At 39.9% G+C, this 27616-nt stretch overlaps 1 protein-coding gene and 1 pseudogene across 1 annotated transcript in view; both read right to left on the bottom strand.

Moving 5' to 3' along the window:
- Positions 1-6487: 6487 nt before the first annotated feature.
- LOC117525437 lies at positions 6488-6606 on the bottom strand (annotated as a pseudogene).
- Positions 6607-9302: 2696 nt separating this feature from the next.
- hsd3b1 (hydroxy-delta-5-steroid dehydrogenase, 3 beta- and steroid delta-isomerase 1) overlaps positions 9303-27616 on the bottom strand; it is a 29074-nt gene continuing 10760 nt past the window's right edge. The window contains exons 4-6 of the mRNA XM_034186931.1: positions 20460-20635; positions 14679-14843; positions 9303-10941 (exon numbers count right to left, since the gene is read on the bottom strand). Coding sequence (XP_034042822.1) covers positions 10133-10941; positions 14679-14843; positions 20460-20635 — 1150 coding nt within the window. The 3' untranslated portion in view covers positions 9303-10132. The remainder of the gene's footprint in view (positions 10942-14678; positions 14844-20459; positions 20636-27616) is intronic.

Consider the following 27616-nt stretch of genomic DNA (forward strand, 5'->3'; position numbering starts at 1 on the left):
TAAAATAAAATTTCCTGGATTGACAGACAAGATCCCATGGAATCTCATGGGAACTCAGTGGCAAGTTCACACTGAAACAGGAAGTGCCAAATTTTGAGTCCACAGTGAAACAGGAAATGTCAAATGTTGAACACTGGAACACAACCTGGAATGGGTGGAGCTAGAGTGGAGGCCAGGGTTGCACTGGACTCCCCTGAAATGTTACGGCACCACACGTCTGGTTGAAAAGAGCTGCATTTGAAATCAGTGAATCACATTGACTGCTAGGTTCCTCCTGTCCAGTAGTTGGTGTTGTGTACCACAAAAAGTTCTAATCCACCATCCAAGAAAAATGTTTGCCTCAGATTTGAACTGAGCACGTCATTTGACCCATGGACTAATAATGACACCAAAGTTATATTGGTGAGTAAACAACCATATTTTATGCCAGGAGTGAGGTCCAGGTTGTTAAAAGCAGAATTTCTCCTTTAATTCAGGTTGTCTTATATATGCATGTCTCCAATGATTTTTTTTTTTAGATAAGCAGGCAGTTGTTGATTAAATAACCTCTTAATTTAGCTGTCTGAAGGACTTAGATTTCTTAATTTTGCTCTGAGTGACACCAGGATGATGCATTTCACTTAAAAATACACATGCCATGGAGTGTTTCTCAGCTGTACTCAAAAGTATTGGAACATATTTTAATTTGTTTATGCCATTTCAAATACAAATAAATCTAAAGTTATCTTCCTTAAACTCAAACTGAAAGCAAATGTCTACAACTTGATATAAATTAATTAAAAATATAAAATACAGCTTCCTGATAGTTGTATAGAGGAGGATTTTCTTAAAAAGAAGACCTGAACATTCAGCTACAATTTGCCAGAAAGTACATTTGACATGAAAGCCTAGATGTGATGTTTTGGTGAAAAAAACTTTTGGATTTCTTCATAATTGTTGTAAATTCTTGTCAAAGATTCTTGAAAGGGTAGTTGTAAAACAGCTAACTGATCACCTGCAGAGGAATGGTCTATTTGAAGAGTTTCTGTCAAGTTTTAGAATTCATCATAGTACAGAAACAGCATTAGTGAAGGTTACAAATGATCTTATGGCCTGAGACAGTGGACTCATCTCTGTGCTTGTTCTGTTGGACCTCAGTGCTGCTTTTGATACTGTTGACCATAAAAATTTATTACAGAGATTAGAGCATGCCATAGGTATTAAAGGCACTGCGCTGGTTTGAATCATATTTATCTAATAGATTACAATTTGTTCATGTAAATGGGGAGTCTTCTTCACAGAAGAAGGTTAATTATGGAGTTCCACAAGGTTCTGTGCTAGGACCAATTTTATTCACTTTATACATGCTTCCCTTAGGCAGTGTTATTAGAAAGCATTGCTTAAATTTTCATTGTTATACAGATGATACCCAGCTTTATCTATCCATGAAGCCAGAGGACACACCAATTAGTTAAACTGCAGGAATGTCTTTCAGACAAAGACATGGATGACCTAATTTCCTGCTTTTAAATTCAGATAAAACTGAAGTTATTGTACTTGGCCCCACAAATCTTAGAAACATGGTGTCTAACCAGATCCTTACTCTGGATGGCATTACCCTGACCTCCAGTAATACTGTGAGAAATCTTGGAGTCATTTTTGATGACTATATGTCCTTCAATGCGCATATTAAGCAAATATGTAGGACTGCTTTTTTGCATTTGCGCAATATCTCTAAAATTAGAGAGGTATTGTCTCACTGATGCTGAAAAGCTAATTCATGCATTTATTTCCTCTAGGCTGGACTACTGTAATTCATTATTATCAGGTTGTCCCAAAAGTTCTCTGAAAAGCCTTCAGTTAATTCAAAATGCTGCAGCTAGAGTACTGACAGGGACTAGAAGGAGAGAGCATATTTCACCCATATTGGCCTCTCTTCATTGGCTCCCTGTTAATTCCAGAATAGAATTTAAAAATTCTTCTTTTTACTTATAAGGTTTTGAATAATCAGGTCCCATCTCATCTTAGGGACCTCATAGTACCATATCACCCCAATAGAGCACTTCACTCTCAGACTGCAGGCTTACTTGTAGTTCTTAGGGTTTTTAAGAGTAGAATGGGAGGCAGAGTCTTTAGCTTTCAGGCTCATTGATGATTGATCTCTGCTCTCTTCCACAGCATGTCTTTCCTGATTCTCTCCCCTCAGCCCCAACCAGTACCAGCAGAAGACTGCCCCTCCCTGAGCCTGGTTCTGCTGGAGGTTTCTTCCAGTTGAAAGGGAGTTTTTCCTTCCCACTGTCGCCAAGTGCTTGCTCACAGGGGGTCGTTTTGACCGCTGGGGTTTTTCTGTAGTTATTGTATGGCTTTTGCCTTAACATATAAAGTGCCTTGGGGCAACTGTTGTGATTTGGCGCTATATAAATTAAATTGATTTGATTTAAATAAAGTCCAAGACATTGTAAAACAGAAAAAAGACTGGTTGCTGTGGTTATCACAATAAAGCAGAAAAATATTGAGGGTGCTCTTGGAAAAAGGGATATCAGATCACAAAAACATGCAGTCCAGGCACTCCAAAAACATGAGTTGCACAAGGTGGTGTTAAAAGGCCCTTATTTTAATTGCCAAGCCAACATGTTTCAACCATAAACCCGGTCTTCCTCAGGGCTTACATAAAAAAAGTAGACAAACTTGACTTAATAATCTAGGAACGCCCACAGCACAAAAAACAATCAGACCCAGGTGTGGGGAAGCAGGTGGCACAGCAGAGAACTAACCCGCCTCCAGAGAAAAAGGTGACTCTCCCTTCAGTAATTATTCCCCCTTCAGTGCATACTTACAGAAAACAGGACTAATCAAATTCTCATTTAGTCCAGGATAGACATGCTTATAACTTGTGAATCCAAAAGGCCTCTCGCTAATTTAGTTTCAATTGTTTATCTCCTCCTTTTGTAAGAGGTTTGATATGTTTAATTCGGAGGAGTCATTGGCATTATGATGCGTATTAAAATGCTTCACCATTGGATAGTCCTGATTGACAAATTGCATATTTATGTTCTGCAAGGAGATCTCAAACGCCTCTTAGTTCGACCAACATAGAAAAACCTTGTAGACAAGGACAAAACAGTCGATAAACAACAAAAGTAGTATTACAATTAAAGTCCAATTGTTTAAACGACCTATTGTTGTGAATGTCCATAAAGGTCTTTGGCTAACGTTACAAAGATGATAATTAAAACATTTAAACACTCCAGTTTTTTTTTTTTTTTTTAAACCATGTAGTTTTTGAATCTGGTAAGAGATGAGACTGCATTAAATTGTCCCTCAGGTTTGGTGCATGTCTAAGAAACAGGTGGTTCCGGAAACACTGTTTAGCTCAGGATCACTTTTAAGTATTGACCAGTTATCTTTGACACTATTTTTAATTTTCTCTGAACAAACACTGTAAGTGGTGACAAACATGGGGCGAGACATAGCCAGTGGTCTATGATTTTTATTTTTAGTGTAATGTTGCCCAATTCAGAGACTGAGCTCTGTCACATGCTTTTTAATCACTGTTGGTTTGTAAGCCCTGTCCAGAAAACTACTGGACATGGCTTCAGCCTGTTCACAAAACTTCTCATCCTCATGGCAAATACGGCGTAAATGTTGAAATTGGCCGTAAGGGATATTTCTTTTAAGCTGTTGAGGATGGAAAGAATCTGCTCTTAGAATAGTATTACGTGATGTAGTTTTTCTGTAGAGTAGTATGTAATTTATCATCTCCACCTTTAAAGATTAACAAGTCCAAAAAATTAATGCTACTCTGAATATTCAATTGATAATTTAATCTTGGGGTTAATAGAATTTAAATGATGAAAATCCAATGGGTCCTCCAATTTACCATCAAAAAAAAAAAAAAAAAAAAAATCAAGATGTCATCAATATAGCAACCATACCAGGTGATATAATGATAGTATGGATTAACTGGATTGAGAACAAAGTCATTCTCTCATAAACAAACATAATTCAGAGAAAAAGAGGAACCCATAGGGAAACTAATCTTTTGAAGACAATTTATCAATAAAAATATTATGAATAACCCAATCTGTAAATCTAAGAAAAAAAAAAAAAAGCAGTTTTTCAGAATGTTACTCCCGGTGAAAAAACTTAAAGCAAAGAGTCCTTCTTGATGTTCAGTATTAATATACAAACTTCAACATCCATTGTCACAAGAAAGTGATCCTTAATATCTGTCAATGTGTTAAGGTTTGGAGCCTGGACTAGGCAGAGTAGAATCCCAATATGCAAGGACAGACAAACCCAAGTAGTAAGTTCCAAAAACAGCCAAGATTGAATAATTATATAGTGTCCAGTATACACAAAGACAGGTGAGGGGAAGGATATAACAAAAATACAATCTTACCCCCACAGGAGTGTGGAATCCAAAATGCAACAGAGGTGGGGAAAGTTTAACCAAAAATACAATTCAACTCTGAACACAGAGTGAGGGGAAAAAACCCAGGGGCTACAGGAGTGAAAACAAATTACCAAAATACTAAAGTCCAAAGGAATCAACTGCACACAAAACTTGACAAGAATATACTAGAAAAAATCCACAACAAAAACCAGCATAATACATACCACCACTCATGCACAAACAATAGACCTCCAAGGAAGAACAAACTGAGGAGGTTTAAATAAACTGGCTAAATGAGTAGCACCTGGGAAAAACTGCAGCTGGAGTAATCAGAACATCCATGTGATAACCAAAACTAAAAATGATCTACGAATAATGTGGTAATTGAAAGAAATTGATATTATACCAGTTGTGGTGGGAGCAACAGGGCTTATGAAGAAGAACCTGAAGAAATATCTAGAGGCAATCCCTGATCACCCAAGTGCCCATGAGGTGCAGATATCCACAGTTAAAGGAACAGTCACCATCTTGAAGAGAGCCCTCGGATACAATGCCAGTAATGATTAATGATTAGGATGCAACTGTAGACCCCAGGTTTGGGGCCCATTGCACTCTGTAAAAAACGAAATTGAAGAGAAATAAAACAAACAAACAAACAAACAAAAAAACAAAACAAAAAAAAACAAACAAACAAAAAAACACAACGCTGGGATTCTATTCAACACATCAGTGGTGTCCTCAGCGAAGGATGGAAGTTTTCTTACCAAAGGCTTTATGAAGTAATCAATGTATTTGGTAGCAGGCTCAGTAAGTGTGCCAAGACACACTCAGTGACTTGGAAATGTTCATGTTTCCATCCCCTGACTTGCCTGAAGAAAACTGGCAAAACTGATTATTATTTACAGCTGTTATCAAGTTTTAGAGATTTGCTTTCAGTTTGAGTTTGAGGAAGATAATTTTAGAAATTTTTATTCTTTATATTTTTTGTTTTTCTTGTACTTGAATACCAAGTGCTCCAATACTTTTGGAGGGCACTGTGTCCTAACCTTATGATGAGTGCAAAATGAGTGTGATATTATTACTGTTTTGTTGAGGAATGTTTAATTTTCACTGTTGCTGCACTTTGTGTGAAATCAAACTCATATTGTACATCATATTAATATGACAATATTGAGATACGCTAATTTAGTCATATTATGCAGCCCTACTGTCAACTAGCTGAAAATTTTGAATATTTTTGTACATCCACATAAAAAAAAAAAAAAAAATGCTTAAAGTGGCAAGGGGTTAACAGGGCTGTAATTGGGGGGGTCTGTGGGGTGGACCCCCCCAGAAGCTGAAAGGCAAAAAAAAAAAAAAAAAGGAAAAATGCTTAAAAAGGCGGGTGGTCTGGGGGGCAGAGCCCCCATAGAAAGTGAAAGGCAAAAAAGAAAACTGTTTAAAAAGCTGAAGTTTTTAGCCATGTTCATGCTCCCAAGAACTGTTTTACTGGAAAAAAGTTTGAAGGACCTAAATTTGTTACATTGTTATGTGGTGAAGAGCTTCCAGGCATGTATGAGGCAAATAAAGAAAAATGCTTTAAAAGGCAGGGGGTCCAGAAGCTGAAAGGTTTTAGTCATACTAATTAGGGATGAGCAAGTAAACCAGTATCTGTATCTGTTAAATCATCTAAATGATCTGTATCTGTACTTGGAGTGGGCGGGGCTTAAACCGGAAGTGGGTGTGGTAGAACCCAAACTGGCTGGGGCTTAAATCAGTACATTATTTTAAGTCTGAAATTGATATGGATTGATCAGAAGTTGCTATATTTATTGTTTATTTGAAAACTATTTACAGAACAGCCTCAAAATTGAGATTCAAATCAATGTTTTTGATCACAAAAGTAAGAGAACTATTTACAGAACAATTTTTTTATGAACTCAGAACATAAATATTCTTAACTGTATGAATGAATATTTACAGAACAGCCTCAGAATTGACATTCAGTTGTTCATTCAGCTGCTCCTGGTTTTATTCGAGGTCGCCACAGCGGATACAGTTGGATCCGCATTGGTAATTGGCACGTTTTATGCCGGATGCCCTTCCTGACGCAACTCTGGTTTTACCTGGAGAAACACACAGCCACTGGTGTTCCAAAGAGGTCTCCCATCCAAGTACTAACCAGATCTTGCTCTGCTTAGCTTCTGAGATCTGACGGGATCAGGCTGACACAGAGCAGACCGGCTGTGCAGAATTGACTTTCAGTGTAGTACGAAGTTATGAACTACTAAGTTTGCATGAACAAGAGTTGTCATACTCAACAAAACTTTCTTTTTTTTTAATTTTATGAGCAAACTGTGATTTTTAAAATTATTTATTTATTTTTACTACCTAACGCTCTTGGCATTTTTTTCCACGCAAAGTTAAACAATATTGATTAAGGTGTGTCTCTGTGTGTGCATGACCATCTGTCTGTGTGTGTGTGTGTGACTGTGTGAGAGGGAGAGAGAGGTTGTTTGACTGACCAATTTATTTTATGAACTGCAGTGAGAAAGTGTCAGATACTGCATGCAGCCATATTCAATAAAAAATATTAATATAGGCTACTTTGTGTGTTCAGCTCTATGTGTGTATGTGTGTAAGTGGTCTGTAAGACTGTTTATTTTTTAATGATCTGTGTGAACTTGGTGATTCATGCAAACACCCAGTGATGGCAAACAGGGAAATAATATGTCAGCCTTGTTCACTGTATCCTTCTCAAAAGCACCGCATTCAGTACCAGCAAAGTTTTCCAACTGACTTTATATCACTCAACCAGAAGAGCAAGGAAACGGTTTAAAATAAATAAATAAATAAATAAAAAACCGGAGTGGAGTGACCGATGCGACATGAGCTGTTTTCAGCTCTGTCTTGTCTAAAGCACCTCATATGAAACAAAACAAGTCCACAAAGTAACTTTAAATATCAGACAAAAAAAGAGGTGAGCTGAAGAACACTTGGACTAGTGAGAGACGGAATCAAGACAAGCACAGAGAGAGAGGACAGGTTGGAGCGGCTGCAGAGACATGTCTGTGTTGGGAGGGGTGGGCACTGTGTGTGACTGGCTAATCACAGAGCGAGAATGCAGTTACCCAATGAGAATTTTCCGAATTTTCTGAAACGAGCACAGATATTGACGAGTTTTATTCGGATCATGCTCGTACTCATCTAAAATGCTTTATTTGTACCCGATACTCGTCTGAAATGAGTATCCGGCTCAACCCTAATGCTAATGCTCCCCTGAAGCATTTACTGAAAAAAGTCTGAAGGACCAAAATGACATGGTGAGATGCTAACGAGCTTCACTCGTTCGTGTCCATGACATATACATATTAATATCATTAGTTGCTTATTTTTCTATTAGTACATACATGTGACAACCACATCAAAAATATACAAATGAATAGGTCATTTTAAACTGCACATAAGTCACAAAAACGTGTCAACAAGGGATTGATTCCAGTCTTTATTTGTCTTTTTCCAAAGGTATCAGCATAAAAAATTACAAAACTACTTTTTATGTAATCAGTTGTTAAAAACAGCTTATTCATATATAAGCAGACAGATATTAATAAGCTCACACACAGAAGATATGCTGCTGTCATTGTGAAATTGCAGCAAAGAAAAATTGGTAGCAGACTTTGATAATCAGGTAGCGCCCTCTTGTGATACCTTTGAGAACTTCATCAGTTGGCTTTCTGTTAACTGAAATGACATCAGAGAATGTAAAGTCAAGATTTGCTGTACTTTATGTACTAGTTGTAGTTTGTTTATCAAGTAGGAGGATGTGATAGATATTAAAGTGGTTAGACTTTTATTTTAATTCTTTGAAGTTTCTGATTGGCTAAAACGTTAAGCTGGCACAGTCCATATATTCTGCAAGCCAATGCTCTGAGGATACTACAAATTCTTGCTGATTTACACAAGGAAATAAAATGTCGAGTAGCACTAAAACAGTTAAACCCTTTGAAGAACAATCTGCAGATAATACATTTAAAAGTAGAATTAATTTGTGAGCTCTTATGTGTATTAAATCTTTCCAGTTTAAATTATGCTGGTGTTGTACTTTTTCCCCAATGTGAATCAACTGAATTCACTTTGTATCCAGACCTCCCTCGTCTCTGGGTTGGAAACTCCTGCCTGGATAGTGATACTGAATTTGAGCAGGAATGACTTTTGACCTTCCTGATGGTAGTATTAAAAAGACACTGGGCCATATTATCATAGTCTACAGTGCTTGATCTCTTACATGAGGTACTAATGCTTTGGAGCATGTTAAAGTCCTTTCTCTTATATAAGCAGCATGAAATCAGCACAACCCAAGATGATGGGTACAAAGGGGTTGGATTAAGTCACCTAGTAAGCCATGGACATAACAAAAATCTAATAATTGGAAGCACTGACAGGTGTCACAGTGTGCTTGCACTCAGAAGTGAGAGGTTTTCTGGAAAGGAAATGGATTTGCACGTGCAAATGCAAATTCATTTAGCAAAGGAAACAGGGCTGGAAATGTAGTAACTGCTTTGACAGTTGAATTAACACCTGTTGCATCAACTGTTCGGTCTAAAAGGTAGGGTGGTCACTAGGTTGATGACTGACCACTGTGCACTTCCAATGCACGTAAGGTGCAGCTGTCTCAGCCGACCTCTGAGATAGAACTCACATGCCAATTCCTGAATAACCAGAGTATTCAGTTTGTTTCTAACTGGACATGCACTGTTGTGCACTCTTATCTGTGTGCTGTGACACGTGAGTGAGATTCCTTTTTCTATTAAGGTTGGAGTGTTTTAATATCTATCCCTGGCATCCGTTAGTCTGCGGGAGATGATGGTGTAGCGTCCAGTTTGTTTTTTGCTTTTTTGTTTGTTTGTTATTTTATACACTTTACTGACTATATACATTTACTGTTGTGCGCTGAATAGGGATTGTGTTATAATTGTGGTTAAAAGGCCTTCACTGATAGATTTGAGATATTTCTCGGATTGTCTTCATAGTAGGTGCGTAATTCATGTCACAGGTACTTTTGGAACATCTTCAAATTGTCATTGGTTTCTGGAGGGTGGGTGTATAAACATAGCGGAAAAGTGGGCACTTTGGGGTTGAATTTATCCTGGTTATCAGTCATATGTATATTGTGACCTAACATAATGTCAACCAATCAGAGTACCGCGTATCTTTCCCTTTAAAATAGAGTCCACTGGTGCCCAGCTCAAATTCTGTTTCAAGGCCCTGTGATGCTCTATTGGGAAAAATTTTGTGTTGAGTGTATAGTGTCGTGGACACACAGTGTGAGTTTTTCTGAGTATGGCACCCTGTAAATACCAGAGACACACTAGATATTTGACCAGGTGTTTGGTGGTCTATGGAGCAAAAACTTTCTGTATCCTGACATTCACATTACAACTGACCACTCCTCATTTTTAGACAAACAGGCCCATGGATGTGCAGTTGAAGTTGAGTATGTGTGGTATTTTAAAGACTGTAGCTCACCAGGCATGAAAACCACAACCACTTCAGTGGAAACTGTTACTGGCATTTTTGTAATGCCATGCACTCCTTTGTGCAAGATACAGAGACAAAAGACTGTCAAAACATCAGTAGTCATAATCATCATATTATTTGAATGCCTAGCTTCATTGTACATTGCAGAAAAATGGTATTATAAAAAGATAAGGTCATAAGGTGAAAAACAAGTAGACAGTGTTACTTACAGTCATAGTTTTAATACTGCACTACTGATTATTTGGCCCTAAACCTTTCCCTTTCCTTTGGTAACTCAGAGGCAAGCCATTCAGTGGTGCGCTTGCGTGCTTCCTCCCAGGTGTATCTGGGAAGGTACCCTATGTGTCTCTTTGCCTTCTGGTAGGAGAAGGTGAACGGCGTGTTCAGCATGGTGAGCAGCTGCCGGTTCACTGGTGGAATGACACGCATGAAAGGGCGGAGCATCATGGACAGCATCTCCATAATGAAGCAGATAACATAGAAGAGACGCAGGGGCAGCACAGGCTTGTCCTGAATGTGGAGGCCCAGAGGAGACATCACAACATGGTTGAAATCTGAATAACTCACTGGTGGTGTATCATCAGAGATGAAATAAACGTTCCCTCCAACCACTGATCTTCTCTGTAGGTCTTTGAGGCTGCGAGCCGCTTGGAGGTGGGCTAAAGCCACGTTGCCTACGTAGACAGGATTCACACGGGCTTCGGGTACAGACATCCGCAAAAGAACATCCCTGTTTTGTATTCCATCCCTCATGTGGCCAAGGAGGAAGCGACAGCCCTCCCCGTAGATATACATGGGTCTCAGGGCACAGGTGGCCAGTTGTCCCCCATTGGGGAGGATCTCACCATGGGCCTGCAAGGTTCGCTGCTCGGCCTCCTTTTTGGTTTTGCTGTAGGCGAACTTCAGGGAGCACTTGTAATCAGTGTCTTCATTGCCGTTGATGACTGGGTCACCATTGGGATTTGGCCCCATCACCTCAATAGTGCTGGTGTAGATGAAGGATGTCACGTTCTCTTGGATACTTGCTTCTAAAAGCAACTGTGTTCCTAGACAGAAGAGAGACTCTTGAATTCACTGAAGAAAGAAAAAAAAAAAAACACGCAAGCAGTTCACTTATTTCAGGATAAGGTACAGTTGAGGACAAAAATGATTAGCCACCCTATGAAATTTAACATCTTTTCAATATTTTTTTCAAAAGTGTTATTTGAACAGAACAAAGACTATTCAGTAACACTTTACTTGAAGATATCGTCATAATAGTGATATAAGACTGTTATAACTGTTACATGAAAATTCAGTAAGGTATATCTTATATATTATATTCCAATTCTAAGGTGGAACTATGCCAGTATACAAAGGTATATCTAAATATCTAAAAAGGAAGAGTAAAATAGGAGAGTAGAGTAGAGCCACTTAGGTGCCTGGTCTTGAGAACCAGGGATGGTAGGTTAAAAAGCTTTTTTATCCCATGGGAACTCTCCCTACCCACCCAAGCAGCTCAAGAAAAAGGTATGTATAATATAATAAGTAATAAGACATAAAAAGGATAAGACAGCACAGGAAAAGATTGTTATCAAACACAAAAGAACCAACTATTTTGTAAGCTACGATGAACGTTGCTAATGACACGGTCATGAATGTGTCATAAATATTATGTTAATGTCATAAATGTTTATGACTGCTGTCATTAAGTGTCATTCGGTTTTTGTAACGACAAGTTGACAAGTTGGCATACAACTGAAGACCAAAAAGGCCAAAGACAACTTCTGGTTATGTCACTGATTAATATCAAGTTGTCATATTCAAGACAACTCACTGACTTCACATAAGTAAAGTCTAACCTTACCAACCCCTAGAGCAAGCACATAGGTGACAGTGGTAAGGAAAAACTCCCTCTGATGATTTGAGGAAGAAACCTCAAGCAGACCACACCTAGAGGGGTGACCCACTGCTTAGGCCATTCTAACAGTTACAAGGTTTTTATGAAAATGAAGAAACAGAAAACAGGACTTCAAAACAACATGACATAATAACAAAAGAATATAGACTCAATGAGAAGTCCATGCAGGTAGTTATGCCACAGGCAGGGGTCATCCAGCAATCCTCATGCCATCATTCTAGTTTTATTTTGGATGCTTACATTGTTTTACTTTGCACACAGAAATAAAATTATATCACAAAAACCCAAAACTGCCAAAGTTGAAATAATTAGCCCCTCCAATGTTAATAGTCAATTGTGTGTCCTTTTTGCTGGATAACAGGCTGCTTTCATATAGTTTTCAACAGGTCTTAGACGTGTATCCTGAGGAATCCCAGCCTATTCTTCTTTGGCAAATCTCTCAACCTCCTCCAGATTTGATGGTCTTCTGTCATGGACCTTGGTCTTCAGTTCACCCCACAGATTTTCACCGGGATTCAAGTCAGGGCTTTCTGCAGGCCAGTCATTAACATTCACTTTGGTCTTCTGGAGGTAGCCCTTCACCAGGAGTGACATATGTTTTGGGTTGTTGCCATGTTTTAATACAAAGGAATGACCCAGACTCAGTTTTACTGCTGACTACTTGATATTTTTATTCAAAATCTTCACATATCCTTCTTTCTTCAGGATTCCTTCTCCCTTGAGGAGATTCCCAGTTCCAGTAGCTTCCCCACAGCTTAATACTCCCACCGCCATGTTTCACTGTGGGCGCGGTGTTCTTTGGGTTATAGTATCCTCCCTTCTCCAAACATAAGCAACGTGTATATGGCCAAAGAGCTCCAGTTTCATCTCAAGGACACACTTCAAGTATGCATAACCTTTCTTCAGGTTGTCCTCAGCATACTTCAGCCTGGCTTGAAGGTGTCTCCTGCAGAAGAGTAGTTTTTCTTGGTCTGCAACCTCGCTGTCCATTCCTGTCCAGGATTCAAGTGTCTGTCTTCTTTGAGACTACAATACCCAACTTAGCTAAGTCATTCACTCATACCTCAGCATTTGTTCTGGGATCTTTAGACACATCTCTCGCTAGTTTTATTTGAAATCTTCTTTGTCTTTGAAATCTTTTGCTTCCTACCTCTGCCAGGCTTCTTCTGTACTGTGTGGCTCTCTTTGAAGTTCTTGATGATACTTTTCACACCAGTTCTTGACACTTGGAACCACTGTGATAGCTTTTTATATCTTTCTCCTGCTTTGTGTTCATCAAGAATTCTTTTTCTCAAGTCTATACTGATTTCTTTTCTTTTGTTAGCATGATGCTTTCTCAAGTTAGAGCTCAAACTCTAACTGAAGTTTTTATAGTGTGTCTACATTGGAAGAACGCTCAGTTTCAACTTGATTTTACAAGCTTTGAGCATTGCAAAGTTAAAGTACTTCATTGCACAACAGTGATTTGTGCTGTGGCTCAACAAAAAGTTTAGATCTTCAGGGGGCTAATGATTTTGACTGTGGTCATTTAATGGTTTTTGAGAAATAATTTTGTTTTATGTGCAAAGTAACATAATGCAAGCATCAGAAATAACACTGGGATGTTTGGAGAGTCTGTGTTGGAAATTTCTTGCTCAGTTAAAAAAGTGCTTGGGAAAATTTTGAAGAAAACTTTAAATTTCATAAGGGACCTAATAAATCTGTCCTCATCTGTACTAAAAGAAATTATGTATTATTACACGAAGCTCTCATTCATTCTTCAGTCTAGGGACTGCAAGAGTGTTTTCTGTATATCAGCAGTCAAACGTTTGCAGACTACAATTTTTTTTCTGTATTTCTATTGTTGTCAGATATTAAAATAACTAATATTCAGAATTCACACCAGATCCTGATCAACGGCAACATTTAAGTAATGATCATTTCACTTAAAAAAAAAAAGACTTTTTCCAAAACTGATCAAAATCTTAAGAAATTCCTCATCTCATGCTAATGTAAAAAAAAAAAAAAAAAAAAAACTAACAAAACTAACATGAATCCCCTTCATAAGATTGATCATTTGATCAAGTTCATGATAATTTGTTTGTGACAAGCAGACAACACAACAAATGCCATTCATTGTTCACGTAACCTTATTCAAGGTCAAAATCAAACATACAGATAATTTTCAGTACACTGCAAAAAATGTGCTTCAAATTAGTTCAAAGTAATGGAAAAACTGCTGAGTGTAAGGTGTCTAAAGTTTATCTGTGAATATAAAGAAGTAACATGTGTGACCACATTTAAACTTAAAAATTCTAGATTTTTAAGAGATAAAATTTCTTTTAGTTTATCTTCTAAAACCTACACGAAAATTAGATTCAGTTTAATTGAATGTCCTTTTAAAAAAACTGATAATTATCATCAGTTTTTGTATTGTAATGTACCAGGCTGCACACCAGTAATGAAATCAACGGTGTGTGTGTGTGTGTGTGTGTGTGTGTGTGTTTAATAAGGTTTGTAACTTGTTTGCTATATCTGAGAAAGGGGTGATTGGATAGGATTGTAGGATGCCTGTAATTTTTCTGAAAAACAGTACTACTCGTTTAAAAAAAGAATTCTGTTCATCTCTTTAACATCTTAAAAGACAAGTACACACCTCAAACTCCAAATGCAAGCGCCAAACCAGCAAAACATGAACAAAATACAGAAATATGGCATTATATCAACATTATCTTCAGTAATTGTTGGTAAGAATATAAATATTTTCAGTGCAAACTTTTGAAATCTGTGAGATTTGGCACGTCACCATCAGATTAAATGCAATGGACCCTTTTTTGGGCATAACTGGACAGTCATGACTTCTCATGAGGTGTTGTGCGCATTTGGTGAATGTAGTGGCCTCACCTCTGACATTGACCCCGTATATTTCGCTGTACTCCACTGAGTCCTGCACATCAATGATGGATGCGATATGGAACACAACTGATGCACCACGGCAGGCACTTCTCAGGAAGTCACTATCCCTGATGTCGCCCTCCAAAGCAACCACCTTTGTGTCCCCTCGGCAGCCTGACAAAACAAAATAAAATGTTCATCACTGATGAGAATATTTCAAACAGAATTTGGCACAATGTCTGTGCTGAAATGTTTTCTGCAGTTGCTTATATGAAACCAAACACAAATAAATCATTCCCAGGCTGTTTTAAAACACAAAATAAGAAAAAGAGTTCTCCAAGTCTTATTTTATATTAAGCACTTTCCCCCACAGAATATTTTAAAAATTTACAAGATCTCTTCTGCTGGTCTCTCGCTGAACATGAAGTGGCCCACTCTGCTCACTGCTGTTTGTCTGAGACTTTACTCCCAGCTCCTTTCTGCTCGACAAACTCAAGTTTCAGTATCGACTCACCCCCCCAAGTCTGTGAGACTGATGACACACCTGCTTTTCCGATCGAGACCATTCGAGGGCGGTATGGAGATGATGGCAGTTGTGCAGCAAAAGGTACACCAAAGCTGAGCATTCAAGTTGTTGTTTTTTAAACCATATTGTATACTTGAGATTGGAGTCTTGATTTGTCAATGCACCAAGTAATTTTCTCTTCCGCCATCGCACTGCAACTCTGTCATCATGACAAAACTGAAGCTCAGCTAATTGACCCACAGTCAGATTATCACAAGAAAGTGCCCCAAATCCACAATTGGACTCATGGACTAGAATATTAAACAATCAGGACCAGTGGTGGACACAGTTTCGCTAATCCACTAACCACTATTTATTGAAGCTAAAGTTGTCATTATCGGATTAGCTTTTCAGATAACTTTGAAAACCATCATCGGACCAGTTATCTTCTGATAAGTTTTGGTCTGATAATTTTTAGACTGCTAACATATTTTTGGAGGCGTGGTGAACAAAGCTTTACAGTTCCAAACATTTATTTATTAAGTTTAAAATCAGTTGAGTATCTACCTGTTAAATGTTTCGTTGTAGCTGTGCAGTTGTATCCTCTGCAAACAGATAAGAGCTGGTTTCAGAAGAAACCGCTCTATCCTCTGCAGACAAAGGAGAACTGGTCACAGAAAAGGAAAAAAGCTTATTTCTTTTGATCCCATACTGATACTCTGGCAATATCACCCAAGTCATCCAGAGGCATACAGTTTTAACTTATGGTAAAATTTTTAACCAAACTAATTTCGGACAAGTTATTTAAATTAATGTCATGTCTGTTTTATAACGTGAAAATATCAGATAATATGTTTTAGTTTTAAAGTAATGCACTCATTTTGAAGGTTTTAGTGTGGACATGCTGTGCCAGGTGCATTATGGGTAATCTTAGTACATTCATGGCAGAAGAAATGATTCATTGTTTGGGTCTGTAGTCGCCTTTGATGCTACCAGAAGTGATTGTCGTGTTAAAACTCAAAATCAGCTTGTTAGTATTTGCAAGTGTACTGGAGACAATACTGGAAGTTATCGGTTATTGGTTAGCTGTAGCTTCCGATAAATTTTGAGTAGTTTATCGGTTTAGCTTTATAAAAGATACATTTTTAGTTAGCTGAATATCTGTTATTGAAGCTAACCTTTTGGTTAGCTGTGCCCACCACTGACCAGGACGTGAAGATTATGGCTGCCTGTCACTGTGATCTAGCAAGCAGTTTGCTGATGTAACATGCAGGTCTAGCACACAGTGTGATGACATAACATATTGGCCTTGTACTACACAATGTGTATGATAACAACAGGATCATAACTGTAAATACTGTAGCATGCCTATAGTATTTAGTTTGCACAACTTTGATACTTCTGGAAAACCTCTCACAGATGTCACAACATGGAAGTTACTAGTGTCACAGAAATTTAAGGGATAACCAAAATATGTCAAAGAGATAACCAGCATGTGTGAAATGGAAAAGCAATGTGCGTCAAAGGGATAAGCAAAGAGTGTCAAATGGAGAATCCACATGCATCAAAGGGTTAACCAACGTGTGTCAAAAGGATAACCAAAGTGTGTCAAAGGGATAACCATAGTGCACCAAAGACTAACCACAGTGCATCAAAGGCAGAACCGAATTCAGCCACATGGGGTGTGCAGCCAGTACATTCTGACTGCTAGTCTCAATCCTGGATAAATGAGGAGGGCAGAAGGTAGCAGGGTGTTCACTGTAAAGTTTGTCAAATATCAGTCACATGGGGTGTGCAGCATGTACACTCTGAGTGCTGGTCCCAAGCCTGGATAAATAAGTAAGGTTGTGTCAGGAAGGACATTCGTGCAGAGATACCATGCAGAGTATAAATCAAATTTCCATTCTGGTTCAGCAGAGGCCTGGGTTAACAACGACAGCCACTGGTGCCATTACCCAACAGGGTGCTGGCGGAAATTGTGCTACACCTGAGTAAAACAGAAGAGCAGGAAAAAGTGTCCACAGACAGTGGGAGAGGAGGAAAAATAAAAGGGTGGAAATGAGAGACGGAACTTTGAATATTGGCGGTATGACTGGTAAAGAGAGAGAGCTGGCTGACATGATGGAGAGGAGAAAGGTAGACATAGTGGAAGGAAAGTAAGAGCAGGAGCTTAGGCAATGGGTCGAAGTTGTTCTATCATTGTGTGGATGGGAAGAGAAATGGTCTTGGGATTATTCTAAAGGAAGAGTATGTTAAGAGTTTGTTAGAGGTTAAGCGAGTGTCTGACACAACTAGTGTCTGACAGGTTGATGAGTTTGAAGTTGAAAATGGAAAAGGTGATGATGAATATCATCAGTGCATATGCCCCACAAATAAGTTTTGAGATGAAGGAGAAAGATTTCTGCAGTGAGGTAGATGAGGTGGTGGAGCGTGAACCCAAGCATGAAAGAGTGGTGACTGGGGCAGACTTCAAGGGGCATGTTGGCAAAGGGAACATAAGTGATGAGGAAGCAATAGGTACAGATGGTAGTTGATTTTGCAAAAAGGACGGAAAAGGCTGTGGTGAACACCTACTTTACCCCTCAAACAACCAAGCTATTTTAGCGAATATGACAGTGTGACATTATTTATGACCCCACTGACTTTATATTGGAATACTTCTATATAAATGATTGTTTTAGGGTTCTTCTTATTTATTTCACTCTCTAATATATTTGTCCATCACCCTTATCCTCACTCTGGCCATCAAGAATCAGTCTCAATGCTTGTGCAGCTGTAAATATTGCTATTCTAGGTCTTTTGGCCATGCTTCCTTGCAAAACAGAAAAATGTAATGATTAGATTGGCAAATTACAATGCCATCTGAAGCTATAATGTCAAAAATCTCGTAGATCTTTCCAGGGTCATAAGTGACCCAGAGAAGCACAAGTTTGGATTATACTCGCCACATGGACCGACCCTTGCAAAAATTCTATGAACAAATACAGGGCAAGTCGACTGACAAATTAATGGTAGGAAACATTTTTCCAATTCAAATTACTCGCTTGGGTGTTAAGAAAAGGGAGGACCACAGGGTGACATATCAGAGTGGAGGAAGGTGCACCAAGGTGGACTACATTCTTTGTAGGAGATGCAACCAGATGGTGGTTTGTAGGATGACAGAGGTGAAGAAGAGGAAGAGAGTGAAAGCTCAACAAAGGATCAGATGATGGAAGCTGAAGGAGGAAGGCTGTTGTGTGAAAAGCAGTTTTGGACAGTTGGAAGTGCACTCCCCTCTGTCTGTCTGGGGCTTTCACAGGAAACAAGTACTAAACAAAATTAATTTCAAGAATAAGATGAAACAACAATAACAAATGTACACCACAACAATGCACAAAAATCTCACATTAAAGCGATGTTAATACAGAAAAAGGTGCCACTTATCAGAGGTGGGAGTAAGTCACCATCAAGTTACTCTCAAGTCATGAATATGCAAGTCCCAAGTCAAGTCTCAAGTCATAATGATCCCCAACTGTTTGCAAGCTGACTTGAGGCTTGACTCAGGATTTGCAGATTGATGACTTGACAGTGACTTTGTCCCACCTCTGCCACCTATACACCGGTGAAACCAGATAAATACCCGTTTTACATTATCTATTTATTTTTTTCCTCAGTGTTTCTGGGGCCATACTAAAATATGAAATGGATGAAATGGAGCTAATGGGAACTGATAATTATGAAGTGGGGGTAAAATGTAACAAAATGGAGTGAATTGGGACCAAAAATTACGGTACATTTCATAAAGAGCAGGTCTTGGGAAAAAGCATAGACTTTATAGATAAACAGGGCCATTGTTGGGTCAGTGGCTGAAGTTCCAGCTCTTCAACACCAGATGGCACACCTGCCCCGAGTACACACACGGAGCCATTTCTGCATTTTCACACACACACACACACACACACACACACACACACACACACACACACACACACACACACACACACACACACACACACACACACACACACACACACACACACACACACACACACACACACACACACACACAAATGACCAAAATACAAACAAAAGTACTTAATTTACTCATATTTGGAGTCAGTCTGGGTCAGTTTACATTTTACCCCATTTCATAAGTATCAGTCCCCATTTTGCTCCATTTCGTATTTTAGCATAGCCGATGTTCCTGTATTTGCTGGTGTTGTCTCTGTTTAGAAGTGTTATACCTCACATTGGCCACCTGTTATCCAAACTCTGTAGACATTTTTGATAGTTTCATGTCAACTCCAGACATGGGGTCAAATACTTTGCATTGTATTTAAATACAAATACAAATACTTTAGAGTTTTCAATTCCAAATACAAATACAAATACTTTGTACTTTTTCAAATACAAATACAAATACTTTATATTTTGAGTATTTCAAATACAAATTCTTTCTATGAACTATAAACAACAAATCAACACAAAAACTGATAAACCAGTGACAATTTATTGTGAAAATAGCATGACCAAATACTATTGATAAGTAAAGGATTGAATGTTTTATCACAAATTCACTATTATAATATCACAGGCAATAATCAAACTATCACAATCTATATTCAACATGGTGTCACAGAGATTCCCAAGTTTGAAAAGTATTTGACAAAGTATTTGTAAAAGTATTTGGAAATACTTGGGATCGGCGATGTATTTGAAATACAAATACAAATACTTTGAATTCAAAATCAGAAAATACAAATACAAATACTCCGAAAAATGTATTTAAGTATTTTCAAATACAAATACTTTTGTATTTGGCCCCATGTCTGGTCAACTCCACTGTGGCAGTGCACACAAGCAAATTGGCAAAGATGGTGTCACTGTCCAAATACTTCTGAAACAGTCTACTCGGTCCTTTCTGCTCAGCGGGAGCGTAGCTGCCTTGCGCTGCTCTTCGATCGGCCTCTGTTGTCTTGCTCAGACCTGCTGCCTGCAAACATTTCACACTTCAGCCTGCACACAAGTGTTCATTTCATCTGGAGCATTGCCAAAATGTAATGACTTCTTTCTCCTGAGACAATAAATCACTGGGTACCAGGTTCCGATGTAGTCAGTTTTGCATTATCCTGGCAATAAACAAACAAAACAACAAATAAGAAAGAAAACAACACACAGTTTGCTCAGGAACTTTCCACAGTGGCCCTGCTGACATATTGTTGTTGCCAGGTTTGGATTTTATTCTGTTATTAATAATGTGTGGAACAGTTGAGCAGCACAGGGCTGCAGAAAGAAAGAGTTTTTACCCTCCAGACTCTGTATAATTTGGGGTTGAACGTGTTTGTCCAGCAGCCGAATCTCAGCCGTTTTCTCCTCCTCCAGCAGCAGCCTGATCAGCCTCTGGCCCAGAAATCCACAGCCCCCCGTCACCACGCACACGTCACCCCTCAGAGACATCGCCGTGCAGAAACAACAATAAAAACTTAAAAAATGGAATGCAAAAAAAAAAAAAAAAATTCACTTCAGCTACTTTACTGTTCGTGGCTGCAGCTCCGAGCACAGAAGAAGCTGTCGAGCACAACTTTAGTGATGTGTCTGTCTGCAGGAGCCGGACGGCAGCTTGTGCTCTCTCAGCCCCAGCCTTCCAGTTTTTGTAAGAGCTGACATCTTACCAGGAGAGGAGGGGGGGACTATCTCTGCTGATAGAAAAAAAAAAAAAGAAGGATGGGCTCTGCCACATTAGTGAGGAATGTGATGATGTCTGAAAGTATAGAAAAGAAGAGGCTGGAGACTTTTATTTTTCTTTTTGCTTTTATTTCCCTTTTAGATAAGTACAGCTGCTTTTTGGTGCACACACGAACCTTTTTGTTTCAACATCCAGAACAGAGATTAGTCCTCCATTTAAGGGGGCAGACTCAACACAGACATAAACACGTTTTTCATCTCAAAACACGTTCGACATTTGCACGCCGGCTTCTCACGCTGAAAGCACCTGCTTTTGTCCAGCATTAGACACCATGTACGGGACAATTTAGTCCTTTGTTCAGTGCGGTGAACTGGATTTGTCACGTGACCAGACAAAGATTTGTGCCAAAAAAGTCCTGTCTTTTATTCTGAGGCCTTTTCTTTTCCATCTGGCACTTATTTAATGGTGTTCTTCTTGCGGCAGCGCTTCATCTGACACTTAAACCTGCAGTTTGGCTTCAAGCACAGTTCATCTCGCTGATGACTTTTTTGAGCTCTGCCCTCAGATGTTTTGGAAGATAAAACTGGATGCATGCTTTAAAAGTAATGTTAGAAGTGTTGATTTGTTTATAAAATCAGAACATTTTGACAAGATTTAATGTGAGTCAGCCAAACTCGTACTCAAACAGTTTCAAGCTGTAAGCAGAGTACAAGGTTAGATCAACCAAATCAGACAAAATGAAACATTTCAAGGTGAGATCTGGTGGGCAGGCGTCACCTTGAATATGTTTTCTCTTGTACAGTGATTTATTGTTTTTGGCTGAGGTTTGCTCAGGGACTGCCACACCACAACATGTGACTGTTAGTGGAAACTGTTGAGTGTTACACTTTTAATCTGTGATATTTTACTTGTGGGCCATTACAGACTATGCAAAACCACCAACAGTGGTTTTATATTCTGGGATTATTTATTTATTTACTTACACAACATATTTGAGTCCTAATGCTTATCAACATGTTTTTTCACGTTTTTTTTCTTTCAAATGCATTTGTATATATAAAAAAAACCATTCAAATAAAAATATATAATTTATGAAGTGATAAAACTACAGTTTATTTCAAATACTCTCCTGCAACCTATTGCTAGGCATTGGAAAAGCGTAGGCATGTGCCAACTATAATGCAATTAATGAAGAGAGAAATGAGCCCTTCCCCATATTGTTAATATGATAACCAAAAAGCATGCTAATAGGTAGTAAAAAGTTTAATTTTGTTAAGATTTGTGCAAATATTTCATTGTTAGTGTCCTTGGGTGTTTTAAAGTCCATGAAACATTTTCACTGCAAACTTGATACATTAAAAAAACTGATGCATTGGATGAACTCAATTCAATTATGTGCAGGTTTTCCATCTAATAAATATATGTAGCCCCAACTCAAATAAAGCACATGCATGCAAGATCATTTAATTTAGTTGGGACTACTTATATTTATTAGATGGACATCCTGCCCATAATTGAATTGAGTTCATCCAATGAGTCATTTGTTTGTGTGATACTCATTGGATTGGATTCTATCTAATACATATATTTAGCCCCAACTCAAACACGTGCATGCAAGATGATTTAATTTAGTTGAGACTACATACAGTATATTTATTAGATGGAGGAAAACCTGCACATAATTGAATTGAGTTCATCCCATGAATCAATTGTTTCAAAAGAATTGTCATATGCACAAAGGAACATGTTCCCTGCACAATGAATTGTGTCTACTGCATTTAACCCATCCTAATTGCCAGTTAGGAGCAGAAGTCGCCATAAGGTGCCCGGGGAAATTTGTGTAATACACTCAAAAAACTGACTCATTAGATTGGATTCTATCTAATAAATATATGCAGCCCCAACTCAATTAAATTATATTATATTGCATGGATGTGTTTTATTTGAGTTGGGGCTACATATATTTATTAGATGTAAAACCTGCACATAATTGAAATAAGTTCATCCAAAGAGCCATTTTTGAGTGTACTTTGAAATGAGGGTGTGGCATCACACTGGTGCCACTCACAGCACTTTTGATCTTCTGTTGACCAAATTACACCCCATTTACACAGAGTCCACGACCGAGTTGAGATAAAAAAAAATGGCCTCTGCTCGCCGTCACTCTCACTGACTCCCTCTAGGGTTGCAGGCTAGTCACAATGGGGTCTCCATGGCCTGAAAAAAGATCCCTCTTGGTCGCCAACACTCCCCATCCATCTCCAACAGGTGTGCAAGTGTACTGAACTGTTTAAAACACTCACACAAGAGTTTTTGTTTTATTTGTCCTACATTAGATGAATTGCAGGTATTCCCATGGAAATCACAATTTAAAAATCTAATCAAATATCAAGTCACAGATATTTTCAAACTCAGTCATTTGTCACTCAACAATAGAACAGTTCAATTAAAATGAGTTCAGTTTATTTATACAGTGCCAAATCACATCAAAAATCATCTCAAGGTGGTCTCCACAAATCAAGGCAATCACATTACTGGCATGCATAAAGAAAAGCTTCATCAGGTGTTTCATGATCATAGGAAGAAACCTCAAGCAGGCCAGACTCCGTGGGGTGACAATCCGCTTTGGCCATACAAATGAAATAACACTAAATAAAAACACAACAAGGAATTGCGTGAACATACAGTGATTGAAATACTGCAGCTGAGCAAAAAGGACTGAAACACAGACTGCACACATCTCAATGCAAACAATCACATTCAGATGTGATGTAACACGAGTTCACCCCACATGTCTTCATATTTCTTAATTCTATCAGTGCCTCTGAAAGTGCAGATCATCCACAAAACACACAGCAGCAAGCAAGCAGCAAATCAACTCCACCAGTGCAGTTCATCAACGCTCCCACACTTCTCAAAGAGAACACGCCAAACCTTACAAAGGATGTCATTTGCCATTGTGTCATCCCAAATCAGCCACTTTGAATCAAAAGGATCCTGTTGCTCCTTGGCTATGACAATTTACTGGATATCATCCATCTCAAACAGATAGGATCTTAAAGAGAGAGCAAAGCAAAGCAAAAATTAACTAGAGCACCGCACACGTAGAGCACAAACCTCCGGTCAAAGTGCTGTTTGAAGTGTGTTTTCATAAGCTAAAATATTATGCAAAAAATAGATCAAAAGGGCTTTTCAAAGTTAAAAAGAATCAAATATCGGCTAAATCTGCAAAACGCATCAGATGTGGATCTATTCATTGAGAGTGCCAGTTTGCACCTCATTCTCACAAATGAGAGCGATTGAGGCACTTTTGAATGAGATATAATGCAAAATGTGCTTTTCAATATTAAATTCAAATGTCCACAAAATCCACAATCCAGATCAGATCCGGATAAGACTTTGTCAGGTGATAGTGAGTGCCAGTCTACACCTCACTTTCAAATATGAGAGTAATTGGGGCATGTTTGATTAAGATATAATGTAAAATATGCTGACAGGAGGTTTGGTTTGGACACAAATGCAAGACTCACAAACATAGCTCTGGTTGACAAACTTTAGTGGAGTGACAAGCAGTGGTCGGTACACGGGTAGACAGTCCAGAAAAAACAGCAGCAGAATTATTAACATCAGGCTTTATCGTGGTCGGAACAAACGGGGAGGTGGTCGAAAACACTTTGAGGCAGGCAGGACTATGGAACATGAACGAGAGCCGGAAATAAGGCACAGGGCGCATCATTCTGGCAAAGAAACAAAGCAGAATGAGCAGTATATATGCACCCCAGCGACGTGCTGCAAATTGAACACAGGTAAGCATGGAAAGCACTGGAACGGGGGGCGTGACCAGGGAGAGAGAGACAGACACGCCCACCTGTAAAAGAGACAGAGAGACCCAAACAGAAAAGCATCCAACAAGGAGATAAACAAAAAATAAGACAGCCTACACATAAAAACAGACTAATAGAAGCAGATCAAACACACCCCCTGACAGGACCCCCCCGCCATGGCCGGCCCCGGACGGCCCAGGCGAACCAGGGTGAGCGGCATGAAAGTCGCAAACAAGCACAGGATCCAAAATAAAATGAGAGGGAACCTACGAGCGCTCCTCGGGACCATAGCCCACCCAATCGACCAGATACTGAAACCCACGACCGCAGCGGCGAGAGGCCAGGAGCCGACGCACGGAGAAGACTGGGCCACCATCCACACACCGGGCGGACGGCGGGGGAACGGCAGTACTCGACCGAACAGGGTTGACGTTACTGACGTGGAAAGTAGGGTGGACGTGCATGGACCAAGGAAGACGAAGACAGACTGAAACGGGGTTAATGACCCTGGAGACCGGAAAGGGACCGACAAACCGGGGAGCAAGCTTCTTAGGCACGCCCCGAAGCGACAGGTGCCACGTAGAAAGCCACACCCGCTGCCCAGGGATGTAGGACGGGGCAGCGGACCTCCGGCGGTCAGTGGCCATCTTATAAGCTTCTACAGAATGGGATAAAATCGTCCGAGCACGCTCCCAGGTTCGCCGGCAACAAAGAATCAAACTGAGCGCCGAGGGAACTGATGAGTTAAGGTCGACCGAGGGAAAAAATGCCGGCTGGTGTCCAAAAACCACATGGAAGGGGGAATAACCGGTGGAAGAAGAGGGCAAACTATTATGGGCAAGTTCAACCCACGGAAGTTGGTCAGACCAAGAGGCAGGATGCCGCGACGCAAGCACCCGCAGACCTTTCTCCAGGTCCTGATTTATTCGTTCTGCCTGCCCATTGGCCTGTGGATGGTAACCCGAAGTCAAACTGGAAGTTACCCCGAGGAGACGGCAAAACTCACTCCAGAATCGGATATAAACTGTGGGCCCCGGTCGGAGACTATATCCTGTGGTAAGCCGTGTAGTTTAAAGACCTGGTTTAGCATAACCACAGCTGTTTCCCTGGCCGACGGTAGTTTCCGTAGAGGAATAAAATGTCTTGGAGAGTCGGTCGACTACAGTTAAAACCACAGTGTGGCCCTTGGAGGGTGGGAAGCCAGTTACAAAGTCTACAGCAATATGAGACCATGGATGAGACGGAATTGGCAATGGTAACAGTGACCCTGCAGGTGGTTGATTTGAGGATTTATGTATTGCGCATACCTGGCAGGCAGATACGTATTCAGAGACGTCCTTTACTAGGCCTGGCCACCAAAATCTTTGCTGCACCACGAACAAGTTCTTTTTAATGACAGGATGACAGAACATCCGACTATCGTGACACCAGCGGATCGTCTCACTCCTGAGGTCTGGAGGAACAAAAAGTTTTCCCCGCGGACACCCGACAGGAACTGGTGCATCCCCGATTGTCGATTTAATTCTACTCTCGATGTCCCCGGTTAAGGCAGACACAAAACATGAAGCGGGTAATATCATTCCTGGATCTACAGGCGTGTCTACTGGCTCTCCCAGGCGAGATAGGGCGTCTGGTTTCCCGTTCTTGGTGCCCGGGCGGTAGGACAGAGTAAAGTTGAAACGACTAAAAAATATTGCCCATCGGGCCTGGCGGGCATTGAGCCGTTTGGCGGAACGGAGGTATTCCAGGTTTTTGTGATCAGTGTAAACAACAAAAGGGAATTGTGCCCCCTCCAGCCAGTGCCGCCACTCCTCCAAAGCCATTTTAACCACTAACTGCTCGCGGTCACCGATGCCATAATTGCGTTCTGTGGGGGTCAATTTCTTTGACAAAAAGGCACAAGGGTGTAGCCTGTTGTCCGTGGGGTTCCTCTGGGACAGAACAGCCCCCACACCTACATTGGAGGCATCGACTTCTACCACGAACTGTCGTGCAGGGTCACGGAGGAGTAGCACGGGGCCGCGGTAAAGCGATCCTTTAGGACTCGGAACGAATCGTCACATTCCTTCGACCAGACAAACGGGCGGAGGGACGAGGTGATAGCATGCAACGGAGCAGCCACTGAACTGAATCCTCAAATAAATTTCCGATAAAAATGAGCAAACCCTAAGAAACGTTGCACCTCCTTACGGGAGGTGGGTATTGCCCACTCCTGTACTGCCACCACCTTTGCAGGATCCATCTTAACCTCCCCTGCAGAAATGACAAAACCTAAAAAGGAGACCGTGGACTTGGTTTGGACACAAATGCAAGACTCACAAAACAGAGCTCTGGTTGACAAACTTTAGTGGGGTGACAAGCAGTGGTCGGTACACGGGTAGACAGTCCAGAAAACACAGCAGCAGAATTATTAACATCAGGCTTTATCGTGGTCGGAACAAACGGGCAGGTGGTCGAAAACACTTTGAGGCAGGCAGGAATATGGAACATGAATGAGAGCTGGAAAGAAGGCACAGGGCGCATCAATCTGGCAAAGAAACAAAGCAGAATGAGCAGTATATATGCACCCCAGCGACGAGCTGCAAATTGAACACAGGTGAGCATGGAAAGCACTGGAAAGGGGGGCGTGACCAGGGAGAGAGAGAGACAGATACGCCCACCTGTAAAAGAGACAGAGAGACCCAAACAGAAAAGCATCCAACAAGGAGATAAACAAAAAAGAAGACAGCCTACACATAAAAACAGACTATAACCAAGAAATAAAAGCAGATCAAACACACCCCCTGACATATGCATTAAATGGGGTTAAAGTTAAATTGAAATGTCCACAAAATCTGGATCGGATCTGGATCAAACTTTGTCAGTCAATAAAGGATGCCATCCTACATAATGCTATGAAATATGAAAGAAAATTGATCTTTTTTGTCAGAGTTATGAATGTTTGAAAATTGGT

Source organism: Thalassophryne amazonica, chromosome 14 (genome assembly GCF_902500255.1).
Source record: "Thalassophryne amazonica chromosome 14, fThaAma1.1, whole genome shotgun sequence".
Classification (NCBI taxonomy): domain Eukaryota; kingdom Metazoa; phylum Chordata; class Actinopteri; order Batrachoidiformes; family Batrachoididae; genus Thalassophryne; species Thalassophryne amazonica.